Genomic DNA, 18,781 nt, shown 5'->3' on the forward strand with positions numbered 1-18,781 from the left:
TAGGGTTATAAATGTGGGGTTATTACTGACGGTAGTGGTTTTAGAGCCCGCGGAGAATAAATGTAGCTGTTTTAATGCGAATTCTAATTCTACACGCGTTGCCATGGATACACTACTGTTCAACAATTTGGGGTCACTTACAGTTGAAGTCGGAAGTTTACATACACTTAGGTTGGAGTCATTTAAAACTCGTTTTTCAACCACTCCACAAATTTCTTGTTTTAACAAACTATAATTTTGGCAAGTCGGTTAGGACACCTACTTTGTGCATGACACAAGTCATTTTTCCAACAATTGTTTACAGACAGATTATTTCACTTATAATTCACTGTATCACAATTCCAGTGTGTCAGAAGTTTACATACACTAAGTTGACTGTGCCTTTAAACAACTTGGAAAATTCCAGAAAATAATTTCATGGCTTTAGAAGCTTCTGATAGGCTAATTGACATCATTTGAGTCAATTGGAGGTGTACCTGTGGATGTATTTCAAGGCCTACCTTCAAACTCAGTGCCTCTTTGCTTGACATCATGGGAAAATCAAGCGAAATCAGCCAAGACCTCAGAAAATAAATTGTAGACCTCCACAAGTCTGGTTTATCCTTGGGAGCAATTTCCAAATGCCTGAAGGTACCACGTTCATCTGTACAAACAATAATACGCAACTATAAACACCATGGGACCATGCAGCCGTCATACCACTCAGGAAGGAGACGCTTTCTGTCTCCTAGAAATGAACGTACTTTGGTGCGAAAAGTGCAAATCAATCCCAGAACAACAGCAAAGGACCTTGTGAAGATGCTGGAGGAAACGGGTACAAAAGTATCTATATCCACAGTAAAACGAGTCCTATATCGACATAACCTAAAAGGCTGCTCAGCAAGGAAGAAGCCACTGCTCCCAAACCGCCATAAAAAAGCCAGACTATGGTTTGTAACTGCACATGGGGACAAAGATCTTACTTTTTGGAGAAATGTCCTCTGGTCTGATGAAACAAAAATAGAACTGTTTGGCCATAATGACCATCGTTATGTTTGGAGGAAAATGGGGGAGGCTTGCAAGCTCGAAGAACACCATCCCAACCGTGAAGCACGGGGGTGGCAGCATCATGTGGTGAGGGTGCTTTGCTGCAGGAGGGACTGGTGCACTTCACAAAATAGATGGCATCATGAGGAAGCAAAATTATGTGGATATATTAAAGCAACATCTCAAGACATCAGTCAGGAAGTTAAAGCTTGGTTGCAAATGGGTCTTCCAAATGGACAATGACCCCAAGCATACCTCCAAAGTTATGGCTTAAGGACAACAAAGTCAAGGTATTGGAGTGGCCATCATAAAGCCCTGACCTCAATCCTATAGAACATTTGTGGGCAGAACTGAAAAAGCGCGAGGAGGCCTACAAACCTGAATCAGTTACACCAGCTCTGTCAGGAGGAATGGGCCAAAACTTTTTGTGGGACGGTTGTTGAAGGCTACCTGAAACGTTTGACCCAAGTTAAACAATTTAAAGGCAATGCTACCAAATACTAATTGAGTGTATGTAAACTTGGAATGTGATGAAAGAAATTAAAGCTGAAATAAATAATTATCTCTACTATTCTGACATTTCACATTCTTAAAGTAAAGTGGTGATCTTACCTGCCCTAAGAAAGGGAATTGTTACTAGGATTCAATGTCAGGAATTGTGAATAACTGAGTTTAAATATATTTGGTAAAGGTGTATGTAAACTTCCCACTTCAACTGTCCTTGTTTTTGAAAGAGAAGCATTTTTTTTGTCCATTAAATTAACATAAAATTGATCCGAAGTACAGTGTAGACATTGTTAATGTTGTTAATAATTATTGTAGCTGGAAATGGCTGATTTTTTATGGTATATCTACATAGGCGTACAGAGGCCAATTATCAGCAAACATCACTCCTGGCAAAGGCACGTTGAGTTAGCTAATCCAAGTGTATCATTTTAGAAAGCTAATTGATCATTAGAAAAACCTTTTGCAATTATGTTAGCACAGCTGAAAACTGTTGTGTTGATTAAAGAAGCCATAAAACTGGCCTCCTTTAGACTAGTTGAGTATCTGGAGCATAAGCATTTGTGGGTTCAATTACATGCTCAAAATGGCCAGAAACAAATAACTTTCTTCTGAAACTCTTCAGTTTATTCTTGTTTTGAGAAATTAAGGTTATTCCATGCGAGAAATTGCTAAGAAACTGAAGATCTCGTACAACGCTGTGTACTACTCCCTTCACAGAACAGCACAAACTGGCCCTAACCAGAATAGAAAGAGGAGTGGGAGGACCCGGTGCACAACTGAGCAAGAGGACAAGTACATTAGAGTGTCTAGTTTGAGAAACAGACGTCCTCACAAGTCCTCAACTGGCAGCTTCATTTAATAGTACCTTCAAAACACCAGTCTCAACGTCAACAGTGAAGAGGCGACTCCGGGATGCTGGCCTTCTAGGCAGAGATGCAAAGAAAAAAGCCATATCTCAAGACTGGTGGGAAAATGAACACAGACACTGGACAGAGGAACTCTGCAGTAAATAAAAATGAAGTTTGAATAGTTTTTCTGGCCTCGTCTCTCTCACCCCTCCAGAGTGTCTGAATGGTTCGTGGAAGGACAGAGGTGGGGGCTTCACCCCCTCCAGTTACAGCAGCAGTGGCTATTGGAGCTGGAGCGGCCCTAGTGACCAGTCCAACCCGTCCACCCCCTCCCCGCCGCTCTCCGCAGACAGCTTCAAGCCTTTCCGTATGCCCAGCATCAACGGCCCGCCCCCCGACGACGCCATCGACGAACAGGACGGCAGCAGCCTGCTCTTTGACGAGCCAATCCCACGCAAGCGCAAGGTGGGTAGACTGATTTAATTGAACCATCTAAAAATACAATTCCAGACACACAAGTGGATACACTGGATAACCAAAGAATAACCATAGTATAACCATATAATAACCACAGGATAGCTATAGGATAACCACAGGATAGCCATATAATAACCACAGGATAACCATATAATAACCACAGGATAACCATATAATAACCACAGGATAACCATATAATAACCACAGGATAACCATGTAATAACCACAGGATAACCATATAATAACCACAGGATAACCATATAATAACCACAGGATAACCATATAATAACCACAGGATAACCATAATAACCACAGGATAACCATATAATAACCACAGGATAACCATAATAACCACAGGATAACCATATAATAACCACAGGATAACTATAGGATAACCACATAATGTTTTACAGCATATTGCTGTGGTTCTTTGAGGACCTCATGGAACAAAGACTAGATCAGATCAATTCTGACTGACTATAACAATATACAGATTATATAGTCCTGTGTCACTGTATATACAAGTGGGTAATCTGTACAGGTGTGTGGTGTGAAATGTACATGTGTTTTTTGCATATCCCACTCCTTGTGTGACACCCTCAGGGTGGAGTCGCGGCCAAGGGATCAGCCATTATTGGCTGCGACCCTGGACTAATTAGGGTTACTTGTCTTGCTCAAGGGAAGAACGACAGATTTACCTTGTCGGCTCGAGATTCAATCCAGCGACTTTTCGGTTACTGGTCCAACACTCCTAACCAACACTCCTAACCACCACTCCTAACCACCACTCCTAACCACCACTCCTAACCACCACTCCTAACCACCACTCCTAACCACCACTCCTAACCAACACTCCTAACCACCACTCCTAACCACCACTCCTAACCACCACTCCTAACCACCACTCCTAACCACCACTCCTAACCACCACTCCTAACCAACACTCCTAACCAACACTCCTAACCACCACTCCTAACCACCACTCCTAACCACCACTCCTAACCAACACTCCTAACCACCACTCCTAACCAACACTCCTAACCACCACTCCTAACCAACACTCCTAACCACCACTCCTAACCAACACTCCTAACCACCACTCCTAACCAACACTCCTAACCACCACTCCTAACCACCACTCCTAACCACCACTCCTAACCACCACTCCTAACCACCACTCCTAACCAACACTCCTAACCACCACTCCTAACCAACACTCCTAACCACCACTCCTAACCACCACTCCTAACCACCACTCCTAACCAACACTCCTAACCACCACTCCTAACCAACACTCCTAACCACCACTCCTAACCACCACTCCTAACCACCACTCCTAACCACCACTCCTAACCACCACTCCTAACCACCACTCCTAACCACCACTCCTAACCACCACTCCTAACCACCACTCCTAACCACCACTCCTAACCACCACTCCTAACCACCACTCCTAACCAACACTCCTAACCACCACTCCTAACCACCACTCCTAACCACCACTCCTAACCACCACTCCTAACCACCACTCCTAACCACCACTCCTAACCACCAGGCTACCTGCTGCCCTGTACACTGACTGGGGGTGTTTCTTTTGAAATGGTAGTAGAGTGATTTAAGAAGTAGTTGTACTGCACCTGCCTTGCGAAAGTATTCGGCCCCCTTGAACTTTGCAACCTTTTGCCACATTTCAGGCTTCAAACATAAAGATATAAATCTGTATTTTTTTTGTGAAGAATCAACAACAAGTGGGACACAATCATGAAGTGGAACGACATTTATTGGATATTTCAAACTTTTTTAACAAATCAAAAACTGAGAAATTGGGCGTGCAAAATTATTCAGCCCCTTTACTTTCAGTGCAGCAAACTCTCTCCATAAGTTCAGTGAGGATCTCTGAATGATCCAATGTTGACCTAAATGACTAATGATGATGAATACAATCCACCTGTGTGAAATCAAGTCTCCGTATAAATGCACCTGCACTGTGATAGTCTCAGAGGTCCGTTAAAAGCGCAGAGAGCATCATGAAGAACAAGGAACACACCAGGCAGGTCCGAGATACTGTTGTGAAGAAGTTTAAAGCCGGATTTGGATACAAAAAGATTTCCCAAGCTTTAAACATCCCAAGGAGCACTGTGCAAGCGATAATATTGAAATGGAAGGAGTATCAGACCACTGCAAATCTACCAAGACCTGGCCGTCCCTCTAAACTTTCAGCTCATACAAGGAGAAGACTGATCAGAGATGCAGCCAAGAGGCCCATGATCACTCTGGATGAACTGCAGAGATCTACAGCTGAGGTGGGAGACTCTGTCCATAGGACAACAATCAGTCGTATATTGCACAAATCTGGCCTTTATGGAAGAGTGGCAAGAAGAAAGCCATTTCTTAAAGATATCCATAAAAAGTGTTGTTTAAAGTTTGCCACAAGCCACCTGGGAGACACACCAAACATGTGGAAGAAGGTGCTCTGGTCAGATGAAACCAAAATTGAACTTTTTGGCAACAATGCAAGACGTTATGTTTGGCGTAAAAGCAACACAGCTCATCACCCTGAACATACCATCCCCACTGTCAAACATGGTGGTGGCAGCATCATGGTTTGGGCCTGCTTTTCTTCAGCAGGGACAGGGAAGATGGTTAAAATTGATGGGAAGATGGATGGAGCCAAATACAGGACCATTCTGGAAGAAAACCTGATGGAGTCTGCAAAAGACCTGAGACTGGGACGGAGATTTGTCTTCCAACAAGACAATGATCCAAAACATAAAGCAAAATCTACAATGGAATGGTTCAAAAATAAACATATCCAGGTGTTAGAATGGCCAAGTCAAAGTCCAGACCTGAATCCAATCGAGAATCTGTGGAAAGAACTGAAAACTGCTGTTCACAAATGCTCTCCATCCAACCTCACTGAGCTCGAGCTGTTTTGCAAGGAGGAATGGGAAAAAATGTCAGTCTCTCGATGTGCAAAACTGATAGAGACATACCCCAAGCGACTTACAGCTGTAATCGCAGCAAAAGGTGGCGCTACAAAGTATTAACTTAAGGGGGCTGAATAATTTTGCACGCCCAATTTTTCAGTTTTTGATTTGTTAAAAAAGTTTGAAATATCCAATAAATGTCGTTCCACTTCATGATTGTGTCCCACTTGTTGTTGATTCTTCACAAAAAAATACAGTTTTATATCTTTATGTTTGAAGCCTGAAATGTGGCAAAAGGTCGCAAAGTTCAAGGGGGCCGAATACTTTCGCAAGGCACTGTATCAATGATCTGGCAAGACAAGTAGGGATGTCCCAAAAGGCAGGTCCTGCACTTGTTTTGGACATGTTGCTAGCTAGCTACTGTAATACCTTCTCTTTCCTGAACTCCAAGTGATGCTGACTGAGGTAGAATTTGGGACACAGCGTGAAAGTGTGAAAGTGACCGATCTTCACACGTGGCGATGCCTGATGCTGTCTCTGGACCACAACATGGCACAAACACCATGCTTATAAACAAGACGAGCATGAAAACAAGTTGGGCGGACACAACATGTCGCGGCCAATCAGATTAACCGAACGCTCATTTATTTATTCATTTTGTCCCTCATTCTTATCAGGGGAGCAGAATGATTGGATGGCGAAGCAAGGGCTCTGGTCTGTTGTGTATCTGTCAGTCCCCCTCCTCCCCACACACACACACACCCCAGATGCATTTCCAGTTCACGTATCCTGCTTAATTACTTTACAGCCACACATAAGGTCACCTGGTATAATTGAAATAAATGATTTTAAAATCTTCACTGGAAAACATGAAGATTATGCTGCAGGGCTTTTCTCCCATCAGATCAATAGGATATCTCTGGTCTCTAAGGATATCTCTGGTCTCTGAGGATATCTCTGGTCTCTGAGGATATCTCTGGTCTCTAAGGATATCTCTGGTCTCTGAGGATATCTCTGGTCTCTGAGGATATCTCTGGTCTCTGAGGATATCTCTGGTCTCTGAGGATATCTCTGGTCTCTGAGGATATCTCTGGGGATATCTCTGGTCTCTAAGGATATCTCTGGTCTCTGAGGATATCTCTGGTCTCTGAGGATATCTCTGGTCTCTGAGGATATCTCTGGTCTCTAAGGATACCTCTGGTCTCTGAGGATATCTCTGGTCTCTGAGGATATCTCTGGTCTCTGAGGATATCTCTGGTCTCTGAGGATATCTCTGGGGATATCTCTGGTCTCTGAGAATATCTCTGGTCTCTGAGGATATCTCTGGTCTCTGAGGATATCTCTGGGGATATCTCTGGTCTCTGAGAATATCTCTGGTCTCTGAGAATATCTCTGGTCTCTGAGAATATCTCTGGTCTCTGAGGATATCTCTGGTCTCTGAGGATATCTCTGGTCTCTGAGGATATCTCTGGTCTCTGAGGATATCTCTGGTCTCTGAGGATATCTCTGGTCTCTGAGAATATCTCTGGGGATATCTCTGGTCTCTGAGAATATCTCTGGGGATATCTCTGGTCTCTGAGGATATCTCTGGTCTCTGTGGATATCTCTGGTCTCTGAGGATATCTCTGAGGATATCTCTGGTCTCTGAGGATATCTCTGGTCTCTGAGGATATCTCTGGTCTGTGAGGATATCTCTGGTCTCTGAGGATATCTCTGGTCTCTGAGGATATCTCTGGTCTGTGAGGATATCTCTGGGGATATCTCTGGTCTGTGAGGATATCTCTGGGGATATCTCTGGGGATATCTCTAGGGATATCTCTTAATTGTGGGTTGAAGGGGGATATACAGAGAGATGGAGACAGACAAAGAGAGAGAGAAAATGGTAGAGAGGGAGAGAAAAAATATCATAATTGTGCTGCCTGTGTAAACGCTGCTAAAATATTGTTTGATATATTTTTAAGTTCCACTTTTCGAATCTAGTGTTGGTAATAAGTCAGAGTCTCTGACACATTGGTTTCTGAAAATGTTGCCAGTGTTCGTGGTTCTCAGGCCAACCAGAGCCTAGTGCTGCTCTTCTCTTCCTGGTTCCCAGGCCAACCAGAGCCTAGTGCTGCTCTTCTCTTCCTGGTTCCCAGGCCAACCAGAGCCTAGTGCTGCTCTTCTCTTCCTGGTTCCCAGGCCAACCAGAGCCTTGTGCTGCTCTTCTCTTCCTGGTTCCCAGGCCAACCAGAGCCTAGTGCTGCTCTTCTCTTCCTGGTTCCCAGGCCAACCAGAGCCTTGTGCTCCTCTTCTCTTCCTGGTTCCCAGGCCAACCAGAGCCTTGTGCTGCTCTTCTCTTCCTGGTTCCCAGGCCAACCAGAGCCTTGTGCTGCTCTTCTCTTCCTGGTTCCCAGGCCAACCAGAGCCTAGTGCTGCTCTTCTCTTCCTGGTTTCCAGGCCAACCAGAGCCTTGTGCTGCTCTTCTCTTCTTGGTTCCCAGGCCAACCAGAACCTAGTGCTGCTCTTCTCTTCCTACTCTGAGCCAAAAGACAATGCTGTTCGTTCTCCACTCTTTTAATGAACTGTGTGCTGCTGGCATGGGGGACTTCACAGGGCTTTGTTACCCGAGGACCAAAACATAATCTGTTATAAGTAGAGTGACAGGTAGCCTAGCAGTTCAGAGCGTTGGGCCAGGAACCGGAAGGTTGCTGGTTCGAATCCCTAAGCTGACTAGGTGAACAATCTGTCGATATGCCCTTGAGCAAGGCACTTAACCCTACTTGCTCCTGTAAGTCACTCTGGATAAGACCGTTTGGTAAACGACTAAAAATGTAAATTTAAAGGACTACCCTGAACAATGGGCAAATAGATGACCTCCATCATAAATGACTAACGAGGGACCACATGACCCCCATCATAAAGGACTAACGAGGGACCACATGACCCCCGTCATAAAGGACTGACGAGGGGCCACATGACCCCCATCATAAAGGACTAACGAGGGACCACATGACCCCCGTCATAAAGGACTGACGAGGGGCCACATGACCCCCATCATAAAGGACCACATGACCCCCGTCATAAAGGACCACATGACCCCCATCATAAAGGACCACATGACCCCCATCATAAAGGACCACATGACCTCCATCATAAATGACTGACGAGGGACCACATGACCCCCATCATAAAGGACTAACGAGGGACCACATGACCCCCATCATAAAGGACTGACGAGGGGCCACATGACCCCCATCATAAAGGACTAACGAGGGACCACATGACCCCCATCATAAAGGACTAACGAGGGACCACATGACCCCCATCATAAAGGACTGACGAGGGGCCACATGACCCCCATCATAAATTATTGATGAGGGGCCACATGACCCCCATCATAAAGGACCACATGACCCCCATCATAAAGGACTAACGAGGGACCACATGACCCCATCATAAATGACTGACAAGGGACCACATGACCCCCATCATAAAGGACTAACGAGGGACCACATGACCCCCGTCATAAAGGACCACATGACCCCCATCATAAAGGACCACATGACCCCCGTCATAAAGGACCACATGACCCCCATCATAAAGGACTAACGAGGGACCACATGACCCCCGTCATAAAGGACTGACGAGGGACCACATGACCCCCGTCATAAAGGACCACATGACCCCCATCATAAAGGACCACATGACCCCCATCATAAAGGACTAACGAGGGACCACATGACCCCCATCATAAAGGACCACATGACCCCCATCATAAAGGACTAACGAGGGACCACATGACCCCCGTCATAAAGGACCACATGACCCCCATCATAAAGGACCACATGACCCCCATCATAAAGGACCACATGACCCCCATCATAAATGACTGACGAGGGACCACATGACCCCCGTCATAAATGACTAACGAGGGACCACATGACCCCCATCATAAAGGACTAACGAGGGACCACATGACCCCCATCATAAAGGACTGACGAGGGGCCACATGACCCCCATCATAAATTATTGATGAGGGGCCACATGACCCCCATCATAAAGGACCACATGACCCCCATCATAAAGGACTAACGAGGGACCACATGACCCCATCATAAATGACTGACAAGGGACCACATGACCCCCATCATAAAGGACTAACGAGGGACCACATGACCCCCGTCATAAAGGACCACATGACCCCCATCATAAAGGACCACATGACCCCCATCATAAAGGACCACATGACCCCCATCATAAATGACTGACGAGGGACCACATGACCCCCGTCATAAATGACTAACGAGGGACCACATGACCCCCATCATAAATGACTGACGAGGGACCACATGACCCCATCATAAATGACTGACGAGGGACCACATGATCCCCGTCATAAATGACTAACGAGGGACCACATGACCCCCATCATAAATGACTGACGAGGGACCACATGACCCCCATCATAAAGGACCACATGACCCCCATCATAAATGACTGATGAAGGACCACATGACCCCCATCATAAATGACTGATGAGGGACCACATGACCCCCATCATAAATGACCACATGACCTCCATCATAAAGATGTTCTTGTGTGTTTTTGTTGTACTTCACTTTTTAAAAGTACTACTTATATTGATTACTGCATTGTTGGGAAGGCGCTTTCAAGAAAGCCATTTCACTGTACTTGTGCACGTGACAAAACTTGAAACGGAACGACCTGTGACGAGTGATCCGAGATTTAAGACACGTCTGTCCTCAGAAGGCTTTCACCCCATCTGGTCATGTGTTCCTTTGTAGTGGGTTGGATTCCCAGGACCACCCATACGTAAAAATGTATACACAAATAACTGTCTAAGTCGATTTGGATAAAAGCGTCTGCTAAATGTTATTTTTTATTATTTTTACTATCTGAAAGTTGCTGCTCGGAAGCAATTGGCCCCCGAGGGCCATGCTGTAATTACAGAGGACATATTTGTGTGAGAAATTGTACAGAGCAGAGGTGTGTGCTCGTGGCATATTTGATGTGAGAAAAGGATGACTTGTCTGGTGTCCAACGTTGTTCTCTCTCTCTCCTGTGTGTAATGTCCAGAACTCCATGAAGGTGATGTTCAAGTGTCTGTGGAAGAACTGTGGGAAGGTTCTGAGCTCGGCTGCTGGGATACAGAGACACATCCGGACCGTTCACCTGGGGTAACACACACACACACACACACACACACACACCCATCCAACTTTTGACCCCCCCCCAGCGAGAGATAACAGAGGCCTCTCCTCTCGATGGCCTTTCACTGAGATTGTCAAAGAACAACAGCAGATTAAATCCGGTGGGATTATCACCACGGTAACATTTCCTCATATTGGCTCAGCGTGACAGGCCAGGGATGAATGAGGACGGAACAGAACAATGGTATCACATAGATCTGGCCCAATCCTAATTTCTCTGTAATGACAAGAGAAGGGCTCATCCAATACAACTCCACACTGATATTAAACCCTTTTTTTAACCCCTCCCTCTCTTCCAGGCGTAACTGTGACTCTGACTGCAGTGATGGAGAGGAGGATTTCTACTACTCAGAGATCAAACTCAACACAGACTCAGTGGCTGACGGTCTGAGCAGCCTGTCCCCTGTCTCCCCCTCTGTGCTGTCCCCCGTCCCTCCCTCCAATGACCGCCACAGACGACCTCCCGCAGAGGGCAGCAACGGGTCCAGTGGGAACAAGGAGAACCACAGCCACGCCCACTCTAACACCACGCCCCTCAGTCGCTCCGCCCCCAGCGCCCTCTACCTCATCCACACTGACCACGCCTACCAGGTCAGAGAGATACCCACTAAACTACTGGCCACGCCTACTGATAGCTTAAGTAGCAAAGTGCTTCCAGTATTTGGGTTTTAAGCAGGAAGTGTCAAAGTGCTTCCATATTTGGGTTTTAAGTAGGAAGTGTCAAAGTGCTTCCAGTATTTGGGTTTTAAGCAGGAAGTGTCAAAGTGCTTCCATATTTGGGTTTTAAGCAGGAAGTGTCAAAGTGCTTCCATATTTGGGTTTTAAGCAGGAAGTGTCAAAGTGCTTCCAGTATTTGGGTTTTAAGCAGGAAGTGTCAAAGTGCTTACATATTTGGGTTTTAAGCAGGAAGTGTCAAAGTGCTTCCAGTATTTGGGTTTTAAGCAGGAAGTGTCAAAGTGCTTCCATATTTGGGTTTCAAGCAAAATGCTTCAAGTATTTGCTAAAGAGACTGTACAGATACATTTTCATTGATTAAGTGCTTGATTGACACTTATTGTTTGGTTGATTTGATTTGTTTGTTAATTCATTGATTGACTGACTTATTGGTTAATTTATTTATTTATTGTGTGTTTGTGTGTGTGTGCGTGCGTGCGTGTGTGTGGCTATACACTGGTCTTTAAAGGTGTGACTGCCTCATGACTTGTTGCTGTCCCTTTCCAGGCCACATCTCCAGTTACCATCCCCTCCACTGGGTCAGGCTCTGCTGCCTCCACCTCCTTCACCCCCAGCAGCAGCTCCAATTTCAGCATCTCCTGGCAGTCACCTCCTGTCACCTTCACTGGCACCGCTGTGAGTATAAACGCCCCAACAGATCCACAGATGACGCAATCTCTATTTCACTCCACACTGCCCTTTCCCACCTGGTCAAAAGGAGTACCTATGTGAGAATGCTGTTCATTGACTACTCAACGTCCAACACCATAGTGCCCTCCCACCTTATCATTAAGCTAAGGACCCTGGGACTAAACACCTCCCCCTGCAACTGGGTCCTGGACATCCTGACGGTCCGCCCCCTGGTGGTAAGGGTAGGCAACAACACAACCACCATGCTGACCCTCAACACGGGCCCCCCAGGGGTGCGTGCGGAGTCCCCTCCTATACTTTCTGTTCACCCACGACTGGATGGCCACAGACGACTCCCAGCACCATCATTAAGTTTGCAGACGACCCAACGGTGGTAGGACTGATCACAGACGATGAGACTTTTGGGAGGAGGTCAGAGACCTGGCAGTGTGGTGCTAGGACAACAACCTCTCCCTCAAGTCCCTTTGAGCAAGACAAAGGAGCTGATCGTTGACTACAGGAAACGGAGGGCTGAGCATGCCCCCATTAACATCGACAGGGCTATAGTGGAGCCGGCTGAGAGCTTTCTCGTTGACTACTTCACTAAGTATCTATTTTTATTTTAATAAATAATGTAACCTTTAGTCAGTTAAGAACAAATTCTTATTTACAATGAGGGCCTACCCCGGGCGATGCTGGGCCAATTGTGCGACGCTCTATGGGACTCCCAATCACGGCTGGATGTGATTCAGCCTGGATTCGAACCAGGGACTGTAGTGACGCCTCTTGCACTGAGTTGCAGTGCCTTAGACCGCTGCGTCAATCGGGAGCCCTCTATCATGGTCCAAACTCACCAACAGTCATAAAGATCATGCCTCTTCCACATCGGGAGACTGAAAAGAGTTGGCATGGGCCCTCAGATCCTCAAAAAGATCTACAGCTGCACCATCGAGAGCATCTTGACAGGCTGCGTCACCACTTGGTATGGCAACTGCTTGGCATCTGACCATAAGGCGCTACAGAGGGTGGTGCAGATGGCCCAGTACATCACTGGGGCCAAGTTCCCTGCTATCCAGGACTTCCATACCAGGCGGTGTCAGAGGAAGGTCCTAAAAAAACTCCCAAGTCACCCAAGTCTTAGACTGTTCTTTATGCTACTGAGTGTTAGGCGGTCCCGGAGCACCAAGTCGAGGTCCAAAAGGCTCCTACCCCAAAGCCATAAGACTGCTGAACAGCTAATCAAATGGCCACCTGGACTATTTACATTGACCCCCACTGACTATCTTGAACTGGTTCTATGCACACTCACTGGACTCTACCCACACACACGCATATTGATGCGACACACACTCTTCACATACGCTGATGCTACTCTGTTTGTCTATCCTGATTGCCTAGTCACTTTACTCCTACCTACTTTTCTTTATTTGTACTATTTTCTACATTGTAGAATAATAGTGAAGACATCAAAACTATGAAATAACACAAATGGAATCATGTAGTAAACCAAAAAGTGTTAAACAAATCAAAATCTATTTTTTTAGATTTTTATTAGATTCTTCAAAGTAGCCACCCTTTGCCTTGATAACAGCTTTGCACACTTGGCATTTTCTCAACCAGCTTCACCTGGAATTATTTTCCAACAGTCTTGAAGGAGTTCCCAAATTCCTTCACTCTGCGGTCCAACTCATCCCCAACCATCTCAATTGGGTTGAGGTCAGGTGATTGTGGAGGCCAGGTCATCTGATGCAGCACCATCACTCTCCTTCTTGGTCAAATAGCCCTTACCCAGCCTGGAGGTGTGTTGGGTCATTGTCCTGTTGAAAAACAAATGATACAGTGGCTTGTGAAAGTATTCACTCTCCTTGGCATTTTTCCTATTTTGTTGCCTTACAACCTGGAATTAAAATTGATTTTTGGGGAGTCTGTATCATTTGATTTACACAATATGCCTACCACTTTGAAGATGCTTGTTACGGTTTTCTTCGGGTGAAGGAGAGTCGGACCAAAATGCAGCGTGGTTGATTCGATACATCTTTAATGACGAAGAAAAACGAACAATACAAAAACGTAACGTGAAAACCTATACAGCCTCTCTGGTGACAACAGAGACAGGAACAATCACCCACGAAACACTCAAAGAATATGGCTGCCTAAATATGGTTCCCAATCAGAGACAACGATAATCACCTGCCTCTGATTGAGAACCACTCCAGACAGCCATAGACTTTGCTAGAGAACCCCACTAAGCCACAATCCCAATACCTACTAAAACCCCAAGACAAAACACACCACATAAATAAATCCATGTCACACCCTGGCCTGACCAAAATAATAAATAAAACACAAAATACTTCGACCAGGGCGTGACGATGCTAAATATTTTTTATTGTGAAACAAACAAGAAATAATATTATTTTTTTTTAAAAATAGAAAACTTGAGCGTGCATAACTATTCACCCCCCCCCCCCCCTCCCACCAAAGTCAATACTTTGTAGATCCACTTTTTGCAGAAATTTCAGCTGCAAGTCTCCTGGGGTATGTCTCTACAAGCTTGGCATATCTAGCCACTGGGATTGTTGCCCATTCTTCAAGGAAAAACTGCTCCAGCTCCTTCAAGTTGGACAGGTTCCGCTGGTGTACAGCAATCTTTAAGTCACACCACAGATTCTCAATTGGATTGAGGTGGGGGCTTTGACTAGGCCATTCCAAGACATTTAAATGTTTCTCCTTAAACCACTCGAGTGTTGCTTTAGCAGTATGCTTAGAGTCATTGTCCTGCTGGAAGGTGACCCTCCATCCCAGTCTCAGATCTCTGAAAGACTGAAACAGGTTTCCCCTCAATAATTTCCCTGCATTTAGCGCCATCCATCATTCCTTCAATTCTGACCATTTTCACAGTCCTTGCTGATGAAAAACATCCCCACAACATGATGCTGCCACCACCATGCTTCACTGTGGGGATGGTGTTCTCGGAGTGATGAGAGGTGTTGGGTTTGCGCCAGACGTGGTGTTTTCCTTGATTGCCAAAAAACTCTATTTTAGTCTCATCTGACCAGAGTACCTTCTTCCATATGTTTGGGGAGTCTCCCACATGCCTTTTTGGCGAACACCAAACGTGTTTGCTTATTTATTTTTTTTAAGCAATGCCTTATTTCTGGACACTCTTCCATAAAGCCCAGCTCTGTGGAGTGTACGGCTTAAAGTGTTCCTATGGACAGATAGTCCAATATCCGCTACGGAGCTTTGCAGCTCCTTCAGGGTTATCTTTGGTCTCTTTGTTGCCTTCCTGGTAATGCCCTCCTTACCTGGTCCATGAGTTTTGGTGAGCGGCCCTCTTCTGGCAGGTTTGTGGTGGTGCCATATTCTTTACATTTTTTAATAATGGATTTAATGGTGCTCCGTGGGATGTTCAAAGTTTCTGATATTTTTTTATAACCCAAACCTGATCTGTACTTCTCCACAACTTTGTCCCTGACGTGTTTGGAGAGCTCCTTGGTCTTCATGGTGCCGCTTGCTTGGTGGTGCACATTACTTAGTGGTGTTGCAGACTCTGGGGCCTTTCAGGACAGGTGTATATATATTTAGATCATGTGACAGATCATGTGACACTTGCACACAGATGGACTTTATTTAACTAATTATGTGACTTATAAAGGTAATTGGTTGCACCAGATCTTTTTAGGGGCTTCACAGCAAAGGAGGTGAATACATATGCACGCACCACTTTTCCAGAAATTAACTGTTAACATGGCACACCTGTTAATTGAAATGCATTCCAGGTGACTACCTCATGAAGCTACAATGTAGAAAATAGTACCAATTAAGAAAAAAACTTGAATTATTAGGTGTGTCCAAACTTTTCACTGGGATTGTACATATTACCTCAGTTATCTCAACTACCTAACTCGTACCCCTACACACATCACACACACACACAACAATACAGCCTCTCAAGCATACCAGTTGTTTTTTTGTGTCCGTATCTAAATGAAAGTTCTCTGTCTATCTTTGTGTTCTGATAGCTCTTGTTGTGTTTGTCTTTCTCCAGGTCTCTCCCACTCACAGTCGGACTCAGAGCTTTGTAGAGCAGCGGCCCCAGACCATAGCAGTCCTCTCCTCCCCTCCCAGAGCCACTGGCTCACTCAGGTACTGATGACCTCTACTGACTGACCTTTCACTGATGACCTCTGAACTTTGGGCATCCTGAAGTCACAGGAAATCCTATGTTGTATCCACATTTAGAGAGAGCAACCATGTCCTGTTTAGGAATGAAACAAACTAGCAGATTACCATTGTTTATGTTTTCTTCACTTAAACTAAATCAACCCTTTTAGATGTTGTTTTGTCTATCATTATAAACCAAGGCAAAGATAACAACCGTATTTGACCATATCCTCATCTCGCCCCTCTCCAGCCGTAAGTCCCGTGGCGAGGGTAAGAAGTGTCGCAAAGTGTACGGGATGGAGAACAGGGACATGTGGTGCACTGCCTGCCGATGGAAGAAAGCCTGCCAGAGATTTACTGACTGATTTACTGACTGATTTACTGACTGAACCAACCAAGTAACCAACCGACCAACCGCTGAGGCTGCAGGCCCTTCGCCATGGAAATCAGGGGTGTTTCTTTCTGTTCCCTTCCTAATGTGTTATGTGTTAACGTCACTCCAAAACCAATGATCGGTCTACTCCATTCCAACCCGACCCCTCCCTAACCCGACTGTCTATCAGAACCAACCGGATGGAGCCTACAGCTGTCCTGAGTAAATCCCAAGTTAACTCTAGCTCCCTCCCACTTCCAACCTCGGAAGCAACAACCAACACGCAGCTCCAGCTCTAAAGATGACGACGACATCAAAATAACTCTGCTTTTTATATGTTGAGTTTGTTGTCTCTCTTCTTTCTATGTTTTGAAAAACAGGAACATTCGTCAGGTTAGAAGGGACCAGAAAACAGGCTTCCTTTGTCCATAAAATTCTTATTTTTTTTCAGAGAAGACTGGCCATTTTGTTTTATCTTTGGGAGAATCAAAAGAGAGGCGGGGAAAGATCCTTCTTTCCTCAGTCCCTTTCTCTCTGTTCTATCCTGTACAGTCTGGATCTCTACTCCCTCTCTCCTCCGTTGTCACCCCAGGGAATGGATCTCGTGTCTGGACTCGGGAGGGGTCGATAGCACCCCCTGGTGGGGGAAAATGGATCAATTCCAAAACAAATATAAATACCCAGTATTTAAATCCCCAGGGTGCTGAACAGACTAACATTGCCAGCAGCAACAAGCCCCACACCACAACGCCGTAAACAATTCAACACACAGCAACACAGGACAACACAGTTTTCTATCTTAAATGTAATGTATATCTATCTATCTATCTATCCCTCCATCTATCCTATCTATCAGATATGTCTATCTGTCTGTCTCTGTCTGTCTCTGTCCCTGTCCCTCTGTCTGTCTATCTCTCCAGTTTACTGAAGCTATTAAGGGACATTTTCTTTCAGGGATTGTCGATCAACAGAAAGCCAGCAGCTCACATTTAAATATAGTTATTTACAATGAGGGTTTTGGTCACATGATATCTACTTGCAACCAAAAGGTTTGTTTTGTTGGTGGGTTTTTTTATATGCCATTTTCTTTAATGTTGTTGTTTCTCGATATCTATTCTTCTTGGTGTTTTGAAACTCCAATGTTACAGCTCTCCGACCCGCTTTGGGCTGAAACAACCAAGCAGCCGACGGCTAGTCCAGCCGTAAAGCGGGGACACCCTCCTCCACACCCCATCTTCCATCAGGAATTTTAATTAATGTTTTGTTTATGGGCGCTATACTTTACCAAAGCCCCAAGATGGAGGGTCTGCTCAATACCAAAATTGAGTGAGGTGAATGAGCACTTGTAAAGGCAGTCTCAGTGGACGATCTTGTGTTGAGGTGGGGTTAACATCTCTCTCTCTCACGCTACTCTGTCCTGTGTTGACCTTCCAGGTTGATGGGAGAAATGATGGTAAAGTAGTGGTAGTAACACCATGCTGTGGCCGGGCCAGCCTAGACCTGCCCACTAGGCCCTGGGCTGTTACACCTAGAGGTGGGAAAAGGCTGAGGGAATATATATATCTCCAATATCTCTCTCTCTCTCTCTCTCTCTCTCTCTCTCTCTCTCTCTCTCTCTCTCTCTCTCTCTCCACATCTCCCTCTCTCTCTCTCTCTCTCCACATCTCTCTCTCTCTCTCTCCACATCTCCCTCTCTCTCTCTCTCTCTCTCTCTCTCTCTCTCTCTCTCTCTCTCTCTCTCCACATCTCCCTCTCTCTCTCTCTCTCTCCACATCTCTCTCTCTCTCTCTCCACATCTCTCTCTCTCTCTCTCTCTCTCTCTCTCTCCACATCTCCCTCTCTCTCTCTCTCTCTCCACATCTCTCTCTCTCTCTCTCCACATCTCCCTCTCTCTCTCTCTCT

General features: G+C 45.4%; 1 protein-coding gene across 1 annotated transcript in view; it reads left to right on the forward strand.

Annotated features, from left to right (window-relative positions):
* LOC110487927 (zinc finger protein 704) overlaps positions 1-18,505 on the forward strand; it is a 78,814-nt gene extending 60,309 nt beyond the window's left edge. The window contains exons 4-9 of the mRNA XM_021559844.2: positions 2,596-2,846; positions 10,862-10,962; positions 11,295-11,586; positions 12,217-12,345; positions 16,391-16,488; positions 16,757-18,505. Coding sequence (XP_021415519.2) covers positions 2,596-2,846; positions 10,862-10,962; positions 11,295-11,586; positions 12,217-12,345; positions 16,391-16,488; positions 16,757-16,871 — 986 coding nt within the window. The 3' untranslated portion in view covers positions 16,872-18,505. The remainder of the gene's footprint in view (positions 1-2,595; positions 2,847-10,861; positions 10,963-11,294; positions 11,587-12,216; positions 12,346-16,390; positions 16,489-16,756) is intronic.
* The last annotated feature ends 276 nt before the right edge of the window (positions 18,506-18,781 follow it).

This window comes from Oncorhynchus mykiss, chromosome 32 (genome assembly GCF_013265735.2).
Source record: "Oncorhynchus mykiss isolate Arlee chromosome 32, USDA_OmykA_1.1, whole genome shotgun sequence".
NCBI lineage: Eukaryota > Metazoa > Chordata > Actinopteri > Salmoniformes > Salmonidae > Oncorhynchus > Oncorhynchus mykiss.